Source organism: Aulonocara sp. 'chitande type north' Nkhata Bay, linkage group LG4 (assembly GCF_057382095.1).
Source record: "Aulonocara sp. 'chitande type north' Nkhata Bay isolate Kocher_YH1m ecotype deep benthic linkage group LG4, A_spYH_male_GT1.1, whole genome shotgun sequence".
Lineage (NCBI taxonomy): Eukaryota > Metazoa > Chordata > Actinopteri > Cichliformes > Cichlidae > Aulonocara > Aulonocara sp. 'chitande type north' Nkhata Bay.
The window spans coordinates 37,407,603-37,425,102 of record NC_141347.1 but is presented as its reverse complement, the minus strand read 5'-3'; the positions used below and the strand labels follow the sequence as shown (position 1 = coordinate 37,425,102).

The 17,500-nt window shown below is 44.9% G+C and overlaps 1 protein-coding gene across 1 annotated transcript; it reads left to right on the top strand.

The window, feature by feature from the left end:
• Nucleotides 1–11,168: 11,168 nt before the first annotated feature.
• LOC147333280 (nucleoside diphosphate kinase B-like) lies at nt 11,169–16,531 on the top strand. The gene is made up of 5 exons (XM_086290360.1): nt 11,169–11,288; nt 13,181–13,311; nt 14,370–14,471; nt 15,633–15,745; nt 16,336–16,531. The coding sequence occupies exons 2-5, from the start codon at nt 13,195–13,197 to the stop codon at nt 16,451–16,453; spliced, it is 450 nt and encodes a 149-aa protein (XP_086146486.1). The 5' UTR covers nt 11,169–11,288; nt 13,181–13,194; the 3' UTR covers nt 16,454–16,531.
• Nucleotides 16,532–17,500: the final 969 nt, after the last annotated feature.

The following is a 17,500-nucleotide window of genomic DNA, read 5'->3' as shown; positions in this document are numbered from 1 at the left end:
CCGCCAGGCCTGAGCGCAGACGTCAAAGAGCCGCTCACCTGACGGCAAAGAAGAAGAAAGTCAGTCTGAAGTCCTTCTGCTCGACTTTTAATGGTGGTACAGAAGGTTAGACCCTGGACAGGTGTGCCGGAGAGCTGACGTCGCTCAGCTGGTTCGGCTACTCCATCGTATACCGCCCGCCGCTCTTTGCCCACAGAGTGAATGTCCTACGTGTCCTCTGTGGGCCTCCGTAGGCGCGCTGCCCGAAGCACACCTTGCCGACCGTCGAGACAAAAGGACAAAAGGCTGACGCCTTCTTCTTTCTTCAGTTCACGTCGAGTTTTTAAAAAATCTGATTCCCAGGAAAAGACTTCCAGACGTCCGTGCTCGCTTCTCTCGGCCGAATCCTCGATTGTGAGGACAGTCTCAGTGATCTGAGGCGTGTCTCATTTTGCCTCTGTCTCCTTTTTCTGATCCGGACACTTTTTGGTACTTTCCCTTATCGCCTGGACCCTTTCAGGGGAACGTAACAAAATCATCAAGTTCACAGCATCCTTCAGTCTGAACAGAAGGTTTTTGGAGATGGAAGACGTTCGGGAGCTGGAAGTCTTTTCCTGCTGCGTCATCACGTTTTTCTTTGACTCGGTCTGATGAGCCCGATCTCTTTGTTGGACTGAAGCTTCGCTGCGTCAGGGCGGCTCAGCTGAAAACGTGTAAATGGTTTGAAAACGTTCTTTGTGCTCAGCTCTGGTGGTCAGTGAGACTTCTTCATTCTCCATCTGTACCATAACATCCTGTTTATGAAAGCGAGGCCGGTCCCGTCCAGAAACGAGTCCTCAGCACAGCCCAGAGCTGCTCGTACCTCTGTGAGTCCCCTTCACTTAAACCGGGCTTTTGGGAAGAACCTGGTGGTTTAAGCACTGAGTAAAGCCTCATTTTCACTCGTCAAATTGAGGCTTTTAGTCCCAGCTTGACCGTGCAGGTTACTTGATTCTGGACCGGACGAGAGCTTCAAAACGTCTTCAGCTCAACAAGACCTTTTATCCGATATGGAGCTCCGAGGAATGCAAGTTTGAATTTTCAGGAACACGTTTGTGTTTCCCAAAAAATGAGACAGAAATCCAGATTGAAGACTGCAAAAAGTTAATTTGAGGTTTAAGTCAAACTCTGAATTTCACTATTTGAGAGATAAAAATTTTACAAGGAGTCCAAATGTCCAACAGCAAACCCAAGAAAGCAAGTCTGACTAAAGCTTCAGTGCTTTTTCATGGCTTCAGTAAAGGCATAAACGACAGGAGTTGAGGTGGCCTGCAAAGTGGCTTGCAGATTTGCAGAAACTACTGGTCACTGTAGGAGAACAGGCGGTGTGCTGGGATAGCTATCTGAGCCTGAACGTTATATTCAGTCGTTCTCACTCGTCAGAAATCAGAGCCACACAAAGTTCGCAGGTTTGTTTCAGTTCCCCAGAAAACAAGTTTTAAATTCAAATACTCAAATTAGAAATTCAAGTAGAACCTAAACGCTGCCGTTTGAGTCTCAACTTCCAAGAAAATGAGTTTTAAACTGAAGAAATTTGAAGTTCAATGGATGATGACTCAGAATTCGCAAGTGTGCTCTCTCTGTCTCGAATCCCAACAACAACACGTTCAACGTTTGAACTATAAAATGTTCCCAAAAATCGGAGGTCCAGAGCAGCTCCCTGTGATTTGCATTGTTCCCTCCAGAGTTGAAGAACTCTTTATTTGATATTAAAGGTCTTGTCGAGGCGGCGACGTTAGCGGCGGTTTTGGCGGGTACAAAGTGTGAAACCCAGCGAAGATTACTATTAGATCATCACTAGTCTGCCGGTGGCTCTCTCAGGACCACTTCCTGGGTGTCAGGCGCTCTATTGTGGATCCCACCGTCGTCCCCGGCAGAAACGGATGTCCTGAGTCTCGACTCTACCCTGATTTAAGCAAACCTCATCTCGCACATTTCCGATCTCACAACCTCCTGCGGCAAACCTTCCTGTTTCACTGACCAATCACGGTTTCTGCCTGCACTTCGCTGGGATCCATGATTCTGGAAGGCGGGCGGCCTCTTGGGTCGAGGCCGTCTGCGCTGTCGCCTGAACAAAAACACTGAAAAAATTAAAGTGTACATATTGCATCCGTGTAAATAGGAAAATACTAACGGAGACTATATTTTATGTATGAGCGGAGAGAGAGCAGCACTAACTCAAGGAGAAACTTTAATTTGGTGTTTTCTATTTGTAAAAGTGAGATAAAGTGTAAAGTGATGACAGAAAGAAATGATTCTGACTTTATGAATTGTACAGTTAACGCCTCAGTTTGACCGTTCTGTTGTTTTCTATCTAAAGCTTTGGGTTCTTTTTGTTTCTTCTTTTTTTGTACATAAGTGGTTGTTTACATCGATAACGAGTCCTTATTTCTGTGACGTCAGACAGACGATGTCAGTGGAGCAGAGGTCTGATGGGGGCGGGGCTCGGAGGGATGGCATCGTAACACAAAACACTCAAAGATTTTCATGTATGGTTAAACAGCACTTTAATAATAATATAAAAATAATAAAATATGACATTTGCAGTTTTACAGGAAAAAATGTAATCGTTAGATTTTATTTTAGATTTCCAGAAATAAGAGAACAACAATAAAAAGAATTTGATTTCAAGAATGAAGTTTTTCTGTTATAACTGTCTCTGATCGTTTTAAAAAGTCAATGTCACATGAAGTTTGTATAATAAGAAACATTATTAATATTATAAATATTAATTTGTGGAACTTCTGAGAATAGGTTGAAAGTGTTTAAGATTTTCTCAGGGTTCAATATCATGAGATAAATAAATGAACTTTATCACATTACATGAAAAAAGTCATTTTAAAAAAGTTTTATTACACAAAGTAATTTTAAGCTGAAAATTAGCTTTCATTTTTTGTGAGTTTTATAATTATTATAACTAATAATTATGCAATGTAATGATTTAAAACGTCACGTTCTAATACAGTGGTCCCTCGCTGTAACGCAGTTCACCCGTCGCTGCTTTGTTTCTCTTCTTCTTTTACAGCACCTTCTGTGTCCTGATTGGCTGTAGACCACTGCCAATCACTCTCCTCCGTGCCGTGTCTCCTGTACAGGGTTCAGCTTGTCACATTTACATAGATCTTCAGTCCCAGCAGTGTGACTCTGCGGTGCTGTACTGTATGTTTGTTTTCTCCCCAACAAACACAAAGGCTCCTGCGCGAGCACCCAGAAGGCAGCGAAGACGCTAACCATCGCACAAAAAGTTGGACTTCTGGACAGGCTAAAGGACGGTGGAAGTTACCGTATTTTTCTGATTATAAGGCGCATTAAGCGAAACAAAACAGTCAGAAAAGTCAAACTTTACTCAACTCGTTCTTGCTTCCTCCACTTCCGTACTATTGATTCATTAATGCTGATTCTGTGGCAGCTGCTCTGTTCCTGTTTTCTGGACCTGAAAAGAGGCTTTGAAAACATTCTGTAATGCTGGACTTATTTTTCTACAAAGGTTTGAACTTTCAGAGTGTTTAAACAAGAGAAAAGTGTGAAAAGTTGGCTACTTAGAACGTAACTCCTGCGATAAACGAGGGACGACTGTATTACAAAACTGTGACTGTTCTTGAAATAATTTGTGTATAATTGTACAAAGAGAAGCGTCAGACTGGACGGACGTTTCACAGCGAAATTCCAGTTTTATTTGTAATTTTTAAATTCATTGTATTACATTATCATGGAACAGGAGTCGTTCAAGAGCAAGTTTCAAATTTTTAAAATATATCAAGTAAAAAGCTGAACCATTAAAAAAATTACAACCCACAGCTTCCACACTGTTGTGAAAATATGTTTTTAATTGTATATCATTGAATTAAGCTCATAATTATTAATGTTACGGTTCAGGTTGTTCTCGTTACTGTTTCCTATAATTACAACATTACACATACGAACTCACTCTCTCTCTTCTTGGTTGAACCTTTTGTCATATTTGTTCCATAAAATGAAAACACTCAGATTATTTGTATTACTGCACTTTATCTCGAGATGTTTAATTGTTACACATCAAATGTTAAAGCAGGGAGAAGACGAGCGTAGAGAGGCTGTGGATAATTCTGCTGATTGGAGAGCTATTGATTAGGCAGCTCTGAGGGGAGGGTTGAAAGTAAAGCCAACCAGCGAGAGGCCCCGCCTCCCGCAGACCTGCTGTCACACTACAGACACTGAAATAAAACCTCTGGACAACAACACAAAGCCTCGTCACTTCCTGTTGGTGTTCTTGTATTAGTCATTAGTCCTCGGTGGGGTCTCTGTGAGCCTCAGCTCAGCTGATTAATGATTGCAGCTAATATAAAATTATAGAGACAGACGTGTTATCGTGTGAGGGACAGTATTCTGTTTGTTTTTGTATCAGGACACTGAACATCCACAGGGTGGAATGTGATGTCGGCCCACCGTGTGCAGCTGGACGTCTCCTGGAAGGATTTCCTCAGGTTCAGGAGTGTTTATGGGGAGTGTTGATCATCCTTCCAGAAGCACATGTGTGAGGTCACACTGATGTTGGAGGAGAAGGCCTGGCTCACAGTCTCCGCTCTGATTGGTCCCAAAGGTGTTGGATCAGGCTGAGGTCAGGACTCTGTGCAGGCCGGTCCTCCCGCACCAAACCGGCTCGTCCGTGTCCTTGTGGACTTTTCTTTGTGCACTGGTGTGCAGTCATGTGGGAACAGGAAGGAGCCATCCCCACACTGGTCCCACATACTGGGAACACGAAGGTGTCCGCAGTGTCTCGGTCTGCTGAAGCACGAAGACTCCTGAAGAACACACCATAACCCCCCCTCTACCAAACTTTACACAGCGCAGTCAGACAAGTACCGTTGTCCCGGCAACCGCCAAACCCAGACTCGCTCGTCCATCGCCAGATGGAGAAGCGTGATTGGTCAGTCCGGCGAACACGCTGACACTGCTCTAGAGTCCAGCGGCGTGTTCTACACCACTGCATCAACACTTGATGATGTAAGGCTTGGATACAGCTGGTCACCATGGAAACTCAAAACTTGTTGAGCTCATCTGAAGGCCATGTGACGTTCAGAGGTCTGTATCTGTTGGCTCTGCAGAGCCTACGACAGCAGCACGCTGGACCAAGCTGAGCTCCTGAGAAGCAGTCTGCATGCTAGATGCTCGAGTTTATACACCTGTGACCATGCAGGTAAATGATACACCTGAATGCAATGATTTAGATGGGAGAGTGAATTTTTAGACAATATGGTGTCTGTCCAGATGTTCAGAGTAAAAGCTGTGCAAAATAATTATTACAAATTCTGCCATAACCAGTGCCCTCACAGTTAACCTTCACTGAAACAGCGCAGATCACTCGTTAATGTTTACTGTCTGCCTTTCAGTGAAAAAATAAAAAATTCTCGGAATAAATGGTACAAAGTCATCAGCTTCTTCCTGCAGCATCCTGTACATTGCTGCCATCTTGTGGCTGCAGTTTCAGAATCAGAATCAGAATCAGAATACTTTATTGATCCCTGGGGGAAATTATTTTTTGTTACAGTGCTCCATTTTAAACCAACATTAAGACAAGACAGACAATACACTAACTAAGAATAGTACAATATATACATATATATACATACATACATACATAAGTCACTTATAAATAAATATTTGGAAAAGAAACATGTGTAGCTGTAGCAGCAAACAGTGTGTTAAGTGGATGCGTTGTACAGGGAGATGGCCACAGGCAGGAATGATTTCCTGTGTCGTTCAGTGGTGCTTTTCGGTAATCTCAGTCTCTCACTGAACGAGCTCCTGTGACTGACCAACATGTCATGGAGTGGGTGGGAGGTGTTATCCAACATTGTCTTTATCTTGGACAGCATCCGCCTCTCCGACACCACCTTGAGGGAGTCCAGCTCCATCCCCACAACATTGCTGGCCTTACGGATCAGTTTATTAAGTCTGTTGGCATCTGCGACCCTCAGCCTGCTCCCCCAGCATGCAACAGCATAGAGGATCGCACTGGCCACCACAGACTCATAGAAAATCCTCAGCATTTTCTGGCAGATGTTGAAGGACCTCAGTCGCCTCAAAAAATAGAGACGACTCTGGCCCTTCCTGTAAAGTGCTGTGGTGTTTTTAGCCCAGTCCAGTTTATTGTCAATGTGTACTCCAAGGTATTTATAGTCCTCCACAATGTCAACACTGACCCCCTGGATTGAAACAGGGGTCAAGTGTTTCCTGGTCTTCCTGAAGTCCACGATCAGTTCCTTGGTCTTTGCCACGTTGAGCTGCAGATGATTCTGCTCACACCACGTGACAAAGGAGTCGACCACAGCCCGGTACTCTGTCTCATCATCCCTGCTGATGCATCCAACCACCGCAGAGTCATCAGAAAACTTCTGAAGATGGCAGGTCTCTGTGCAGTGGCTGAAGTCTGTGGTGTAGAGGGTGAAGAGGAAGGGGGAGAGGACAGTCCCTTGTGGTGCCCCTGTGTTGCTAATCACCTTGTCAGACACACACTGTGGGAGACGTACATATTGTGGTCTTCCTGTCAGGTAATCAACAATCCAGGACACCAGAGAAGCATCCACCTGCATCGCTGCTAACTTATCACCCAGGAGGGTCGGCCTGATGGTGTTGAAAGCACTGGAAAAGTCAAAAAACATGACCCTCACAGTGCTCGCCGGCTGGTCCAGATGGGTGTAGACACGATTGAGCAGGTAGATGATGGCGTCCTCTGTTCCGAGACGAGGCTGATAAGCGAACTGAAGGGGATCCAGATGTGGTCTTACTATGGGTCGCAGCTGGTCCAGGATGAGCCTTTCCAGGGTCTTCATGATGTGGGAGGTCAGTGCCACGGGCCTGTAATCCTGGGGGCCACTGGGACGAGGCGTCTTTGGTACAGGGACGAGGCATGATGTCTTCCACATCACCGGGACCCTCTGCAGACTCAGACTCAGCATAAACAGTTTATGAAAGACTCCACACAGCTGGGGGGCACAGGTCTTGAGGACAAGGGGACTCACTCCGTCTGGTCCAGCAGACTTGCCTGAGTGAAGTCTCCTCATTTGCATCTCAACCTGGTATTGAGTGAAGGTGATGGGTGGGGGAGGGGTGTCAGGAATCTCACAGGAGGCAACATGTGAAGAGAGAGGCTGGCACAGTGGTGTGGCTCTGGATTCCAGGCTGACTGCAGGTGAGGTTGTGGGGGTGGGAGCAGACACTGTGGTGTCGAATCTATTGAAAAACAGATTCAACTCATTGGCTCTATTCTCACCTCCCTCAGCTCCCCTGCTGTTGGTTGGCCTGAATCCAGTGATGGTCTTCATGCCCCTCCACACCTCTCTCATGCTGTTCTGCTGGAGTTTCCACTCCAGCTTCCTCCTGTAATTGTCCTTAGCCTCTCTGATCTTGTCCTTTAGTAACACCTGGACCTTCCTCACCTCCTCTTTGTTGCCCCCTCTGAAAGCCCTCTTCTTGTTGTTGAGGAGGGCTTTGATGTCCTTAGTCACCCACGGCTTGTTATTTGGGTAACAATGAACAGTCTGAGCTGGAACAATGGAGTCGGTGCAGAAAGTTATGTAGTCTGTGATACACTCAGTAAGCCCATTGATGTCCTCGGCGTGAGGCTCACAGAGTGTTTCCCAGTCGGTCACCTCGAAACAGCCCTGTAGTTCCGCTATTGCCTCCTCTGACCACCTCCTAACAGTCCTGGTGGTCACAGGTTCCCTCCTCACAATTGGCACATAGCGGGGGGTGAGGTGAATCAGGTTATGATCTGACCTACCAAGTGGGGGGAGGGAGGAGGAGCTGTATGCATCCTTGACGTTAGCATACAGTAAGTCTAAAGTTTTCTCTCCCCTGGTGGGACAGTCCACATATTGTTTGAATGTTGGTAGTGTATTGTCCAGTGATACATGGTTGAAGTCACCCGAGATCACAATAAAGGCACTCGGGTGCTGAGTCTGTAGCCGAGCTATGGCAGAGTGGATAGAGTGGATTGTTACTGTTACTGTCTCTGAGCTGCTGGGAAACCTGAGCCTTGTAGATGATCCTGGTCTGGATGGAAACCAGCATGATAGGCCAGCTCCATCCTGTCACCCACACACGGTCGGAGGAGCTTGGAAAGAAGTGATTGGACGTCTTCACTATGGTTTCACCTCTGATGAGAGGTCTGCTCAAAACTTCAAAAAGCTCGGTCACTTTCTTTCCGAGCTGCTTAGACTAGCATGACCACAGCCGACACAGCACCTTTGTTTTTATATGTCGAATCCCTTCATGGTATTGATCGAGACCCATGCTGCACAAGGCTTTTAATTCAGATGATTTTTTATTCTTTTATAAATATTAAATTGAGGTGTAAGTTTCTGTTTCTGGCCTCACAGAGCAGCCAGCACCAGCACAGGATTTCAGAGAATATGACTTATTAGTGTAGAATAACCTCAAATGTCTGCAGTAGTAATACCACATTAATTATTATTGAAATACATATTTCTACTTATTTCTTACTTACTGAAGTATATTCAGTATATGTATATGCTGAGGATTTTCTATGAGTCTGTTGTGGCCAGTGCGATCCTCTATGCTGTTGCATGCTGGGGGAGCAGGCTGAGGGTCGCAGATGCCAACAGACTTAATAAACTGATCCGTAAGGCCAGCAATGTTGTGGGGATGGAGCTGGACTCCCTCAAGGTGGTGTCGGAGAGGCGGATGCTGTCCAAGATAAAGACAATGTTGGATAACACCTCCCACCCACTCCATGACATGTTGGTCAGTCACAGGAGCTCGTTCAGTGAGAGACTGAGATTACCCATGATGCACCACTGAACGACACAGGAAATCATTCCTGCCTGTGGCCATCTCCCTGTACAACGCATCCACTTAACACACTGTTTGCTGCTACAGCTACACATGTTTCTTTTCCAAATATTTATTTATAAGTGACTTATGTATGTATGTATATATATGTATATATTGTACTATTCTTAGTTAGTGTATTGTCTGTCTTGTCTTAATGTTGGTTTAAAATGGAGCACTGTAACAAAAAATAATTTCCCCCAGGGATCAATAAAGTATTCTGATTCTGATTCTGATTCTGATATTCAGTGTTTTTTTGCTGCTTCTTTGTTTTTTAAGTTGCACCGCATGCATATGAATACTGTGTCCTGGTTTTCTGATTAGCAACGATCACCTGACATTGAGCAGGTAACAGCTGGTTGAACAGCCACACTGATCATTTTACTGCAGCTGAAGGAATCTGGAGCGTTTTTAACTCTCAGGTCAGCCTGCCCTCTGGGGAAGATTTGAACCTGAAGTTAAGACAGACAGCAGTCCTGTGGGGATAGAGGGACTCTGTGGGTCAGTGAAAGCAAAGAAGAGGTCTCACAGCTGTGGCTCTGCAGCTCCAAGTGCATCACAGTATAAGAGCATTAGCAGGTGGAGTGTGTGCGTGATCAGGGGGTGTGTGTTTTCATTTCAGCTGATAGGATCCCTTTGTCCCCTCCTCAGGACTGTTGACCCGACCGCGTGCCCCTTGGGAGGAGGGTGATTTCCATCCCTGATTAGGATAAGGTTTATATTTAGGGTCAAATTGGGGGAAGGGTGAAGGTTGGAGCTTTGGATTAAAGACTCGTACAGAAGCGAGTGCGATTTCAGTTGTTATATAACAATCGCCCTCCCTTATGTAAGAATTGCACCTCTTCAACTTACAGAGCAGCAACGGAAAACAGCGTCGAGGAAAGGATAAAAGGAAACGGTATTATTACGAGTTCACAGATTTCTAACAGTCAGCATCCAGGGCTGCAGTTCCTTTAATGACCAGCAGAGGCTCCAGCAGTGAATGAACAGCACGGTTTATTCAATAAGACTTGACTTGTACGATCTACTGCAATATCAAGCGCCTTGAGCCAACTGTTGTTCTGATTTGGAGCTGTATAAATAAAACTGAAAAATTGAAATCAGACAAGACAGAGACAGAAAAGTGTTCAAGGAGCTCAGAGATCAGAAGGTTCAACACAGGCAGAAACAACAAACCCTAGATAACAGATATCACAGCGGGGATTTCAGCAAAGATGGCGGTTAATGACGTGCAGCGCTGGCGTTCAAGCACCTGGGAAGTGGGAAAAAAAGAGCTCAGTGCATCATGGGAATGCCCCAGCAGCCTACTGCGGTGTAACTCAGGGAGGATTCAGCCCTAACTGTGGGCTTCAGCAAAAAGGAAAGGCTGATCTTAGAAGCAGATGTCTGTCTGCTGAATCCAGACTGGGAGCTGGTTCCAGTCTGTGATGTGCTCGTTATATAAAACAAGTATAAATGAATTTAAAATGCTGCAGCTGCTTTAACCCTGACACACACCAAGAAGAGAGAGCACATTACTCTGATTCTCAGCTCCTTCCACTCACGTCCTGCTAAATATAGAGAAAAATGCAATGCCCCACTTTTTGTCTCTAAGTCTCTCGATGGTATGGGCCCAAAATATATCAGGGGTATGACTGCTGAGCTGGGTAGGTGTCTCAGATCCGCAGGGTCGGGTCAGCTTGTGGTGCGCAGAGTTCAAGCCAAACATGGTGAAATGGCTTTTAGCCATTAAACTGCTGCTGCTTGAATCAGCTCCACAGTCAGCACTGCTAACCTGAACATAACATATTTATGTTTATGTATTTATGTCAACATCTTTCTCTCTGCTTTTGTAACTGAGCCTCTGCTTGATGATCTACAATCACTGTTTGATGATTTTAGAGATAAAACTGTTAAATGTGCATGAAGACATTTTGTAGTTGCACACAATAAGATATTTTTAACCCCCCAAAAAGTGAATAAAGGAGGTCTTTTAAAGTGGAGAGTTTTTATTAAAGTTTGCAGTTTTAGAAGAATGTTTGCTGTTTGAGGACATTTTGGATGGTTGTGGAAAAGACACAGGTCCCCACAAAGACAGGTAAACAGAAACACATACACACATAAATATCTGTCAACAACTGACACAGATTTAGACCCACTGTGCACACACACACACACACACACACACACACACACACACACACACACGCACAGACACACACACACACACACACGCACACACACGCACGCACACACACGCACGCACACACACACACACACACACACACACGCACACACACACACACACGCACACACACACACATATATATATTTCTGGAGCCCCTCCCCCACGGAGAAGCCTTTAAATAGAGCCGCTCTGTGGTGTTGTGGCCTTGGTGATCACATCCGCGCCGCCAGCAGATCGTCTCCACAAGTTCTTCTCCCATCCCAGAACCAAGGTAGCTATCAAACACAGACGCACACGTATGCAGCAGATCACATTTTTACTTCATGAGCAACTTTCTCCTAATATTAAAAAGATGTTTTACAAAACATTTTCAAACTCATACATTTGAGTTTTGGTATAAAATCAGTCAAAATATAAAATTTAAGCTTCCAGTTAAAATCTGATCCGCACAGAAACTTTACAGCTGATAAAAAATAATCCACTTTTATATGATATCTGCGCCTTCACAGACTAAATATGATAAAATTATTTAGTGACATCGTGTGTGGGATTCTCGTTTTGTTGGCTTCTTTTTGAAATGACTTCAGTCTTGCAAAACTTTGTAACTTTGCAGCCCGCTGCACTCTTGGTGTCACAGCTCTGCTAATGTGATATGAAGGTGCAATTAAAAACCAAAAAGTAATGGAATCAAATCAATGCTACTATAACTTGATTTTTTTTTAACTGGAACTTTCCAGACATGCCCACCGGGGACAGAACTTACAGAGTGTCTTTGACTTTAAACATAATGCTCTCCTCAGCCTCATATTATTCCCACAGGCAGAGAGACCACATCAGACAGATTTATGGTCAGCTGTTAGAAACTAGTGAATTTCTAACAGTAAAGTTTGAACTTGTCTTAAAAATGTTCAGTTTAATGAACTCAGTTTAGGGAAAACATGTCAAAGGAATAATGAATGTTTTAAAAATGTTTATTATGTCGCAAGTCTGCAGCAGAAATCTGCAGTTTAAATCTGGTAAAAAATGAAGCGTTAAATTGGTGATGTAGGAGCAGCAAATGTTTTTTCTCTGACCGTCTCTACAGCTGTTTCCTTGTGCACGAACGAGCTGCGAAATCAGTGTTTCACAAACCAAAAACACGTTTTTTCATCAGAATTCTTGTTTTTAGTTTGACGGGCCTGTTGGAGGTTTTTGTAAATTTTCAGCAAATAAAATAATTTCTGCATATGGAGGCTGAACTTTTAAAACCTCAGAGCACATTACAATCATGACATCTTTAAAGCTGAAATTTTAGCCTCAGAGCTGTCAGATATCAGGGTCTCACTTAGTTCACTGAAATCTCAGATTATCGTGGCCAAGTTTGTGCAGACAAGGACTATTTTTAAATATGCATATATGCACAATGAGAACATTTTCTGGAGGTATAAAAATGCTGAGAGCAGCTGTTCTCTAACAGCAGGCCGTCCCACCTGCTCTCAGCTGCTGTCGGCGTCACGCCAGCAGATTCCGGCGGGCAGTAAAATTAGCAGCGGGGCCTCCGGCACGCCGAGGCTTTGTCCAGAGTTATGAGCAGGCTCAGATTCGAGCGGCGGTTGCTACGCCGGGAGAAGAAGAAAATGTGGTCCAGGAAGCTCAGAGGCAGCTCTGGTTTCACATCAGGGGGAAATTTAATATCGGCAGCTCTCACTGAGCTGTGACTGAAGGAGACGATGTGATGAGATGTGTCAGGATAAAGCAGACACACCTGAGAGGGAGGAAGAGGAGGAGGAGGAGACACTCACAGAGACAAAGATGAGACAAATGTGGTTTTCGGGGTAGATGGGTCGTTTCCCTCCTTCTGGCCGTGCTTCGTGTTCAGCTCAGCGGTGTCTCCTTCACACATCTCCAGCTTCTTTTTCATCCAAAAACACTTAAGCCTTCGGCCCTGCAGGCTCCTCCTCCTCTGCAGGAATCTAAACATGTTTAGGAAACTATCGATCAAATTTTACATTTGATCGAAAATTTTAAAAAATATATTATAAAACATTTCTTATTTATAAAATATATAAAATATTTCTGTATGGTTTAGTTTGAGGACACACTGTGTGCTGTCAAACAAACGCTCATCAAAGAACTCATCTCGTTTCCTGTGGGCTGACTGATCACTTCCTGTTTCCTGTGCAGCCTCCTAAGCAGACATGGAGCGTACCTTCATTGCCGTGAAGCCCGATGGCGTCCAGAGAGGACTGTGTGGCGAGATCATCAAGCGCTTTGAGCATAGAGGCTTCAGGCTGGTCGCCGCCAAATTCGTGCAGGTAAAAACGACGCCAGGCGCCACAACTCACATACAAACAACTGATCAGCACATACTGACCACCAGCAGGGGGCGTTTCTTCTCTGCTGCAGTTCATTTGTTCATAAAAGTGCAGCTGTCAGCTTTAAACTGAGGCTTTGAACCAGCTTCATCAGAACAGAGTTCCATTCATAATAATCCTTCTTTACCTCACACCAAGCCTCGTTGCAGCCGCTCATCATCTATGTCTGAAAGCTCCTCCCCCTTTAAGGCAGCTTTCTTGATTAGCAAAACTGGATTTGAGCAGCAGGTGGGTGGGGCTTCTATGCTCCCTCTATGACATCATACAGATCCCAGATTAGAAAAAACAGCATAAAGTGAGTGTTTAGAGCAGCCTGTTTGTGCAAAGCGAGCTCATTATTCGAGACTTCAGTTTGTTTAGTATGAAAGTCCACACAGGAACAGGAAATACATGACAGGAAATAAGACGAGGGTCACTACCTTGAGTTGTTTTCCTGTATCCTACATGAAAATTCTGTAATTTCAGAATTTTGCTCATATGAAGCCACGCTCACGGATCTCTGATGATCTGCAGAGTCCAAGTGTTCGAGCCGGTACGGTGTAAATATTAGAGACGATGTAAAAGGCTGGAGCGAGCCAAGCAACATGGTGTGACAGGAGGTGTTCGATTAGAGGCGATGACAGGGGCTGAGTGCTTGGCGTTGTTGAAGTGAAGCCAGTCGTCTCGGTGGATTCATGATGAACATGCAATAAAACACCTGATACCCCCCTCCCCCTCCAGCCCCCTCCTCTTGGCAGTCCAAGTGTGGATAAAACATGGATGTAACCTCAGGTTTAAAAAAACTGGGGCTTGTTTCACCACTTGTGCTCATAAAGAGCTCGGATTGGATAGAAGCCTCATGCTCAGCTGATGAGTTTATGGTCTCAGTGTTGCTGCTTTCAGGCCTGACTGAATAAAACACAAAGTTCATTTTTAATACTGGTCCCGTCGTTGGGCCGTGGCCACCCAGTGACTGACTCGCCGATGAATGTGTAACTTCCTGTATTTGGTGTCTTCAGGCCTCTGAGGACCACATGAAGAAACACTACCTGGACCTGAAGGACATGCCTTTCTACGCTGGACTCTGCAAATACATGTCCTCTGGACCCGTCCTCGCCATGGTAACACACATACAAACACACTCAGCTCGCCTCTAGCGCCGCCATCACACACATATCTTTCTCGCTTTATCTCTTTCCATTGCCTCACTCGTCTCTCCATCTATTCACACCCTCTCGTGTTCAAGGCATCGTGCTCCGACCTCCACCGGACAAACATAGGAGACTTTAATCATCCAAGCTTTATTTAGCCTGACCTCGCACACGTTTGCAACCAAAAGGGGATAAAAACAAAACTGCAAACAGTTTGAGTTTGCGAGGAAATATGAGGCACCTAAAACTGCAGTTCCTCTGACATCCACTAGAGGCTGCAGCAGGGAGTCAGTCCCATTTTAAACGTTTACAGCAGAAATAAACACGTTTACATCCTGATACACAAACAGCTGTTGTTTTTTATAACTCACCTGTTTAAATTGTATTAAGGCTTAAATTTTGCATTATTAGGGGCGTGGCCTTTCTGAGTGACAGGTGGATGATGGCGACTTAGGTTTTAGGCTGTAGCTGCTAGCTGTCTGCTAGCTTCACCTCAACTGAACCTCTGGACCTTGTTTGTGCAGCTGGAGCCTTTTAATGATGTGATCTGACCATTAATATGGCTGCTGTGAGGTTAATGGATCTAATGGATCTACACTTTGGGTGCAATCGCCAAGAAGGCGCTATCAGCAGGGGCGCCACTAGGGGGCGCCACCCTCCCTCAAACAGATCATTATAGATTTCAAAATCTTATTTGGTTTTCATATGTATTTATTTTCAATAAAATCTACTTTAATAATCATTCTCTCTTTATTGACATATTTTTCATTAACCTATGTTTAAAATACAACTTTGTCAGTGGTCTTGAGACTTTTTGTCCAAAACTAGAAGACAGTGTTTACATTTTACTTCTATTCTGGGTGAGTTCAAGAGCGCCCCCTATAGAGCAGCAAGTCCACCGAGGAGGCAGTTCCTGACAATTTAGAATATTTAATTTGACGTGATGGTGACAGAAAACTGAAACTGGTGACATCACAGTGGTCTCGTCCATCTTTTAGATACAGTCTATGGATTACACTGGTTTGTTCTTCCTGTATCACTAAAGTAGAAAAGAACTAAAACTGTTCACCTTTCAACGTAAACATCAAAATTCAGTTCAGCTGTTTGTAAGTCTGTGTTTGTGCATTCCAGGTGTGGGAGGGTCAGAACATTGTGAAGCTGGCCAGGATGATGCTGGGTGAGACCAACCCCGCTGACTCCAAGCCCGGCAGCATCCGTGGTGATCTGTGCATCAACATCGGCAGGTGAGCAAGCGACCACGACATGACTGCCTCTGTTTTATAACACAACATCACGCAGAGCAGACGGACCCACACAACTCACAACACTGTTGTTTTTCAGCCAGTAATAACTCAGTGTAGTAAAGATTAGGATCTCAGTGGGATAAAAGTGTCTCCTCCCAGTCCTCCATCCCGGCTCCCCCTGGCCGTAGCATCATCAGTATCACTGTAACATATTTCACTTAGCCTTACTGGACACACACACCATGGTCGGGAGTCAAACCCCCGACCTGAAGGTCCAAAAGCAAGTAGTGTTACCACTGCATTGTCCAGCTGCTGTGTGTGTGTGTGTGTGTGTGTGTGTGTGTGTGCGCGCGCGTGTGTGTGTGCGCGTGTGTGTTAAGACATTAGAAAACTAAAACACTCACAAAATGTTAATGAGATCTCTTAAATTCATAATATTTTAAAGTCTTAACAAAATGTGAAAAATTTTAACGCATTTTTGAAATGAGACATTTTCTATTAGCTGTCTGAAAGAACCCCTCCCCTCCCCCCACAAACCCTGAAATCATTGATCAGTTATTGATCCGCACCGATCACCTCCGTCTCCACAGGAACATCATCCACGGCAGCGACACCCTGGAGAACGCCAAGATGGAGGTCGACCTGTGGTTCAAGGCCGAGGAGTTTGTCACCTACACCCCATGCGCCCAGTCCTGGCTGTACGAGTAAACCGGCCCCTCCCTGCAGTCGATCGTCGATCAATCCACAACATGTAGCACTTATCAATAAAGTGTCATGTTAACAACAGTCTGGATGTTTCTGTGTTTCTCTGGGTGAACGCGGTTTCTACTGTTATCACCAGCAGCAGCAACCAAATCCCTCCGCCTCTGAAAATAGTGCCCATCGAATCCACTGTCTCATCGTGTTCATGTGATAAAAGGCAAGATGCTGCATCAGGTCAGCTCAGGTGCTGATTATTGTTATTAAGACTAAACAGATGTTTTTGTGGTTTCGAGCAGCGATGGCGGCTGATGGGCATCGTCACTGCTGCCAGATCCTCATGAGTGTAAGACGCCAACGGCACACCGGATTGGCAGTCCAGCCCTGCACTCGTCTGTTCATAAGTGGCCAGCTGGCATTGAGTTAGCTGTGCATCTATCAGATACCCTGTCTGTAGCTGTGAACCTCAAACTCATTCTGGTGTTTCTCTAGCTTTTATTTAAAGTTCTTCATCATTTTTCAAATGATGGATCTGACTTAGATCCATTAACACAGGCCTAAAACCAGCTGGGGATTCCCCAACCGCCTGGAGAGTGGTTACTGCAGGTTGCTTGGTTTTGTTGGGTTGCAAAGAGGTATGCAGGGGTGCACCAAAAACCTCTGTGACTGTGAAAGCAAAAGGACATAGTATTTCTGTTGGGGACTATTTTCAGCAGCAGTTTGATACTGGTTTGAGTTATTACAAGGGAAAATTAAAAAACAAAAACTGTGGTCTGTGCTGACATACTGTATAAGTAAAGTGGAATCTGATTAGCTTGAGTCATCAACACCAAACAGCTGGTAGCCAAAACACCAAGTATGACCTCTACTCGACTTCAGAGGGCGGAGGCATAAACCCACACATTCATGGCTGAGCATGAGTAATGCGATGCTGATGATGAATGAGAGAACTCAAACAGACCCATCAGCTGAATCCTACCCTCCTCAGCAGCTGACCCGACATCAGATAAACTGTCGGACCTCCAAACTGCTGAGTACAGTCCAACGGGCCAGACC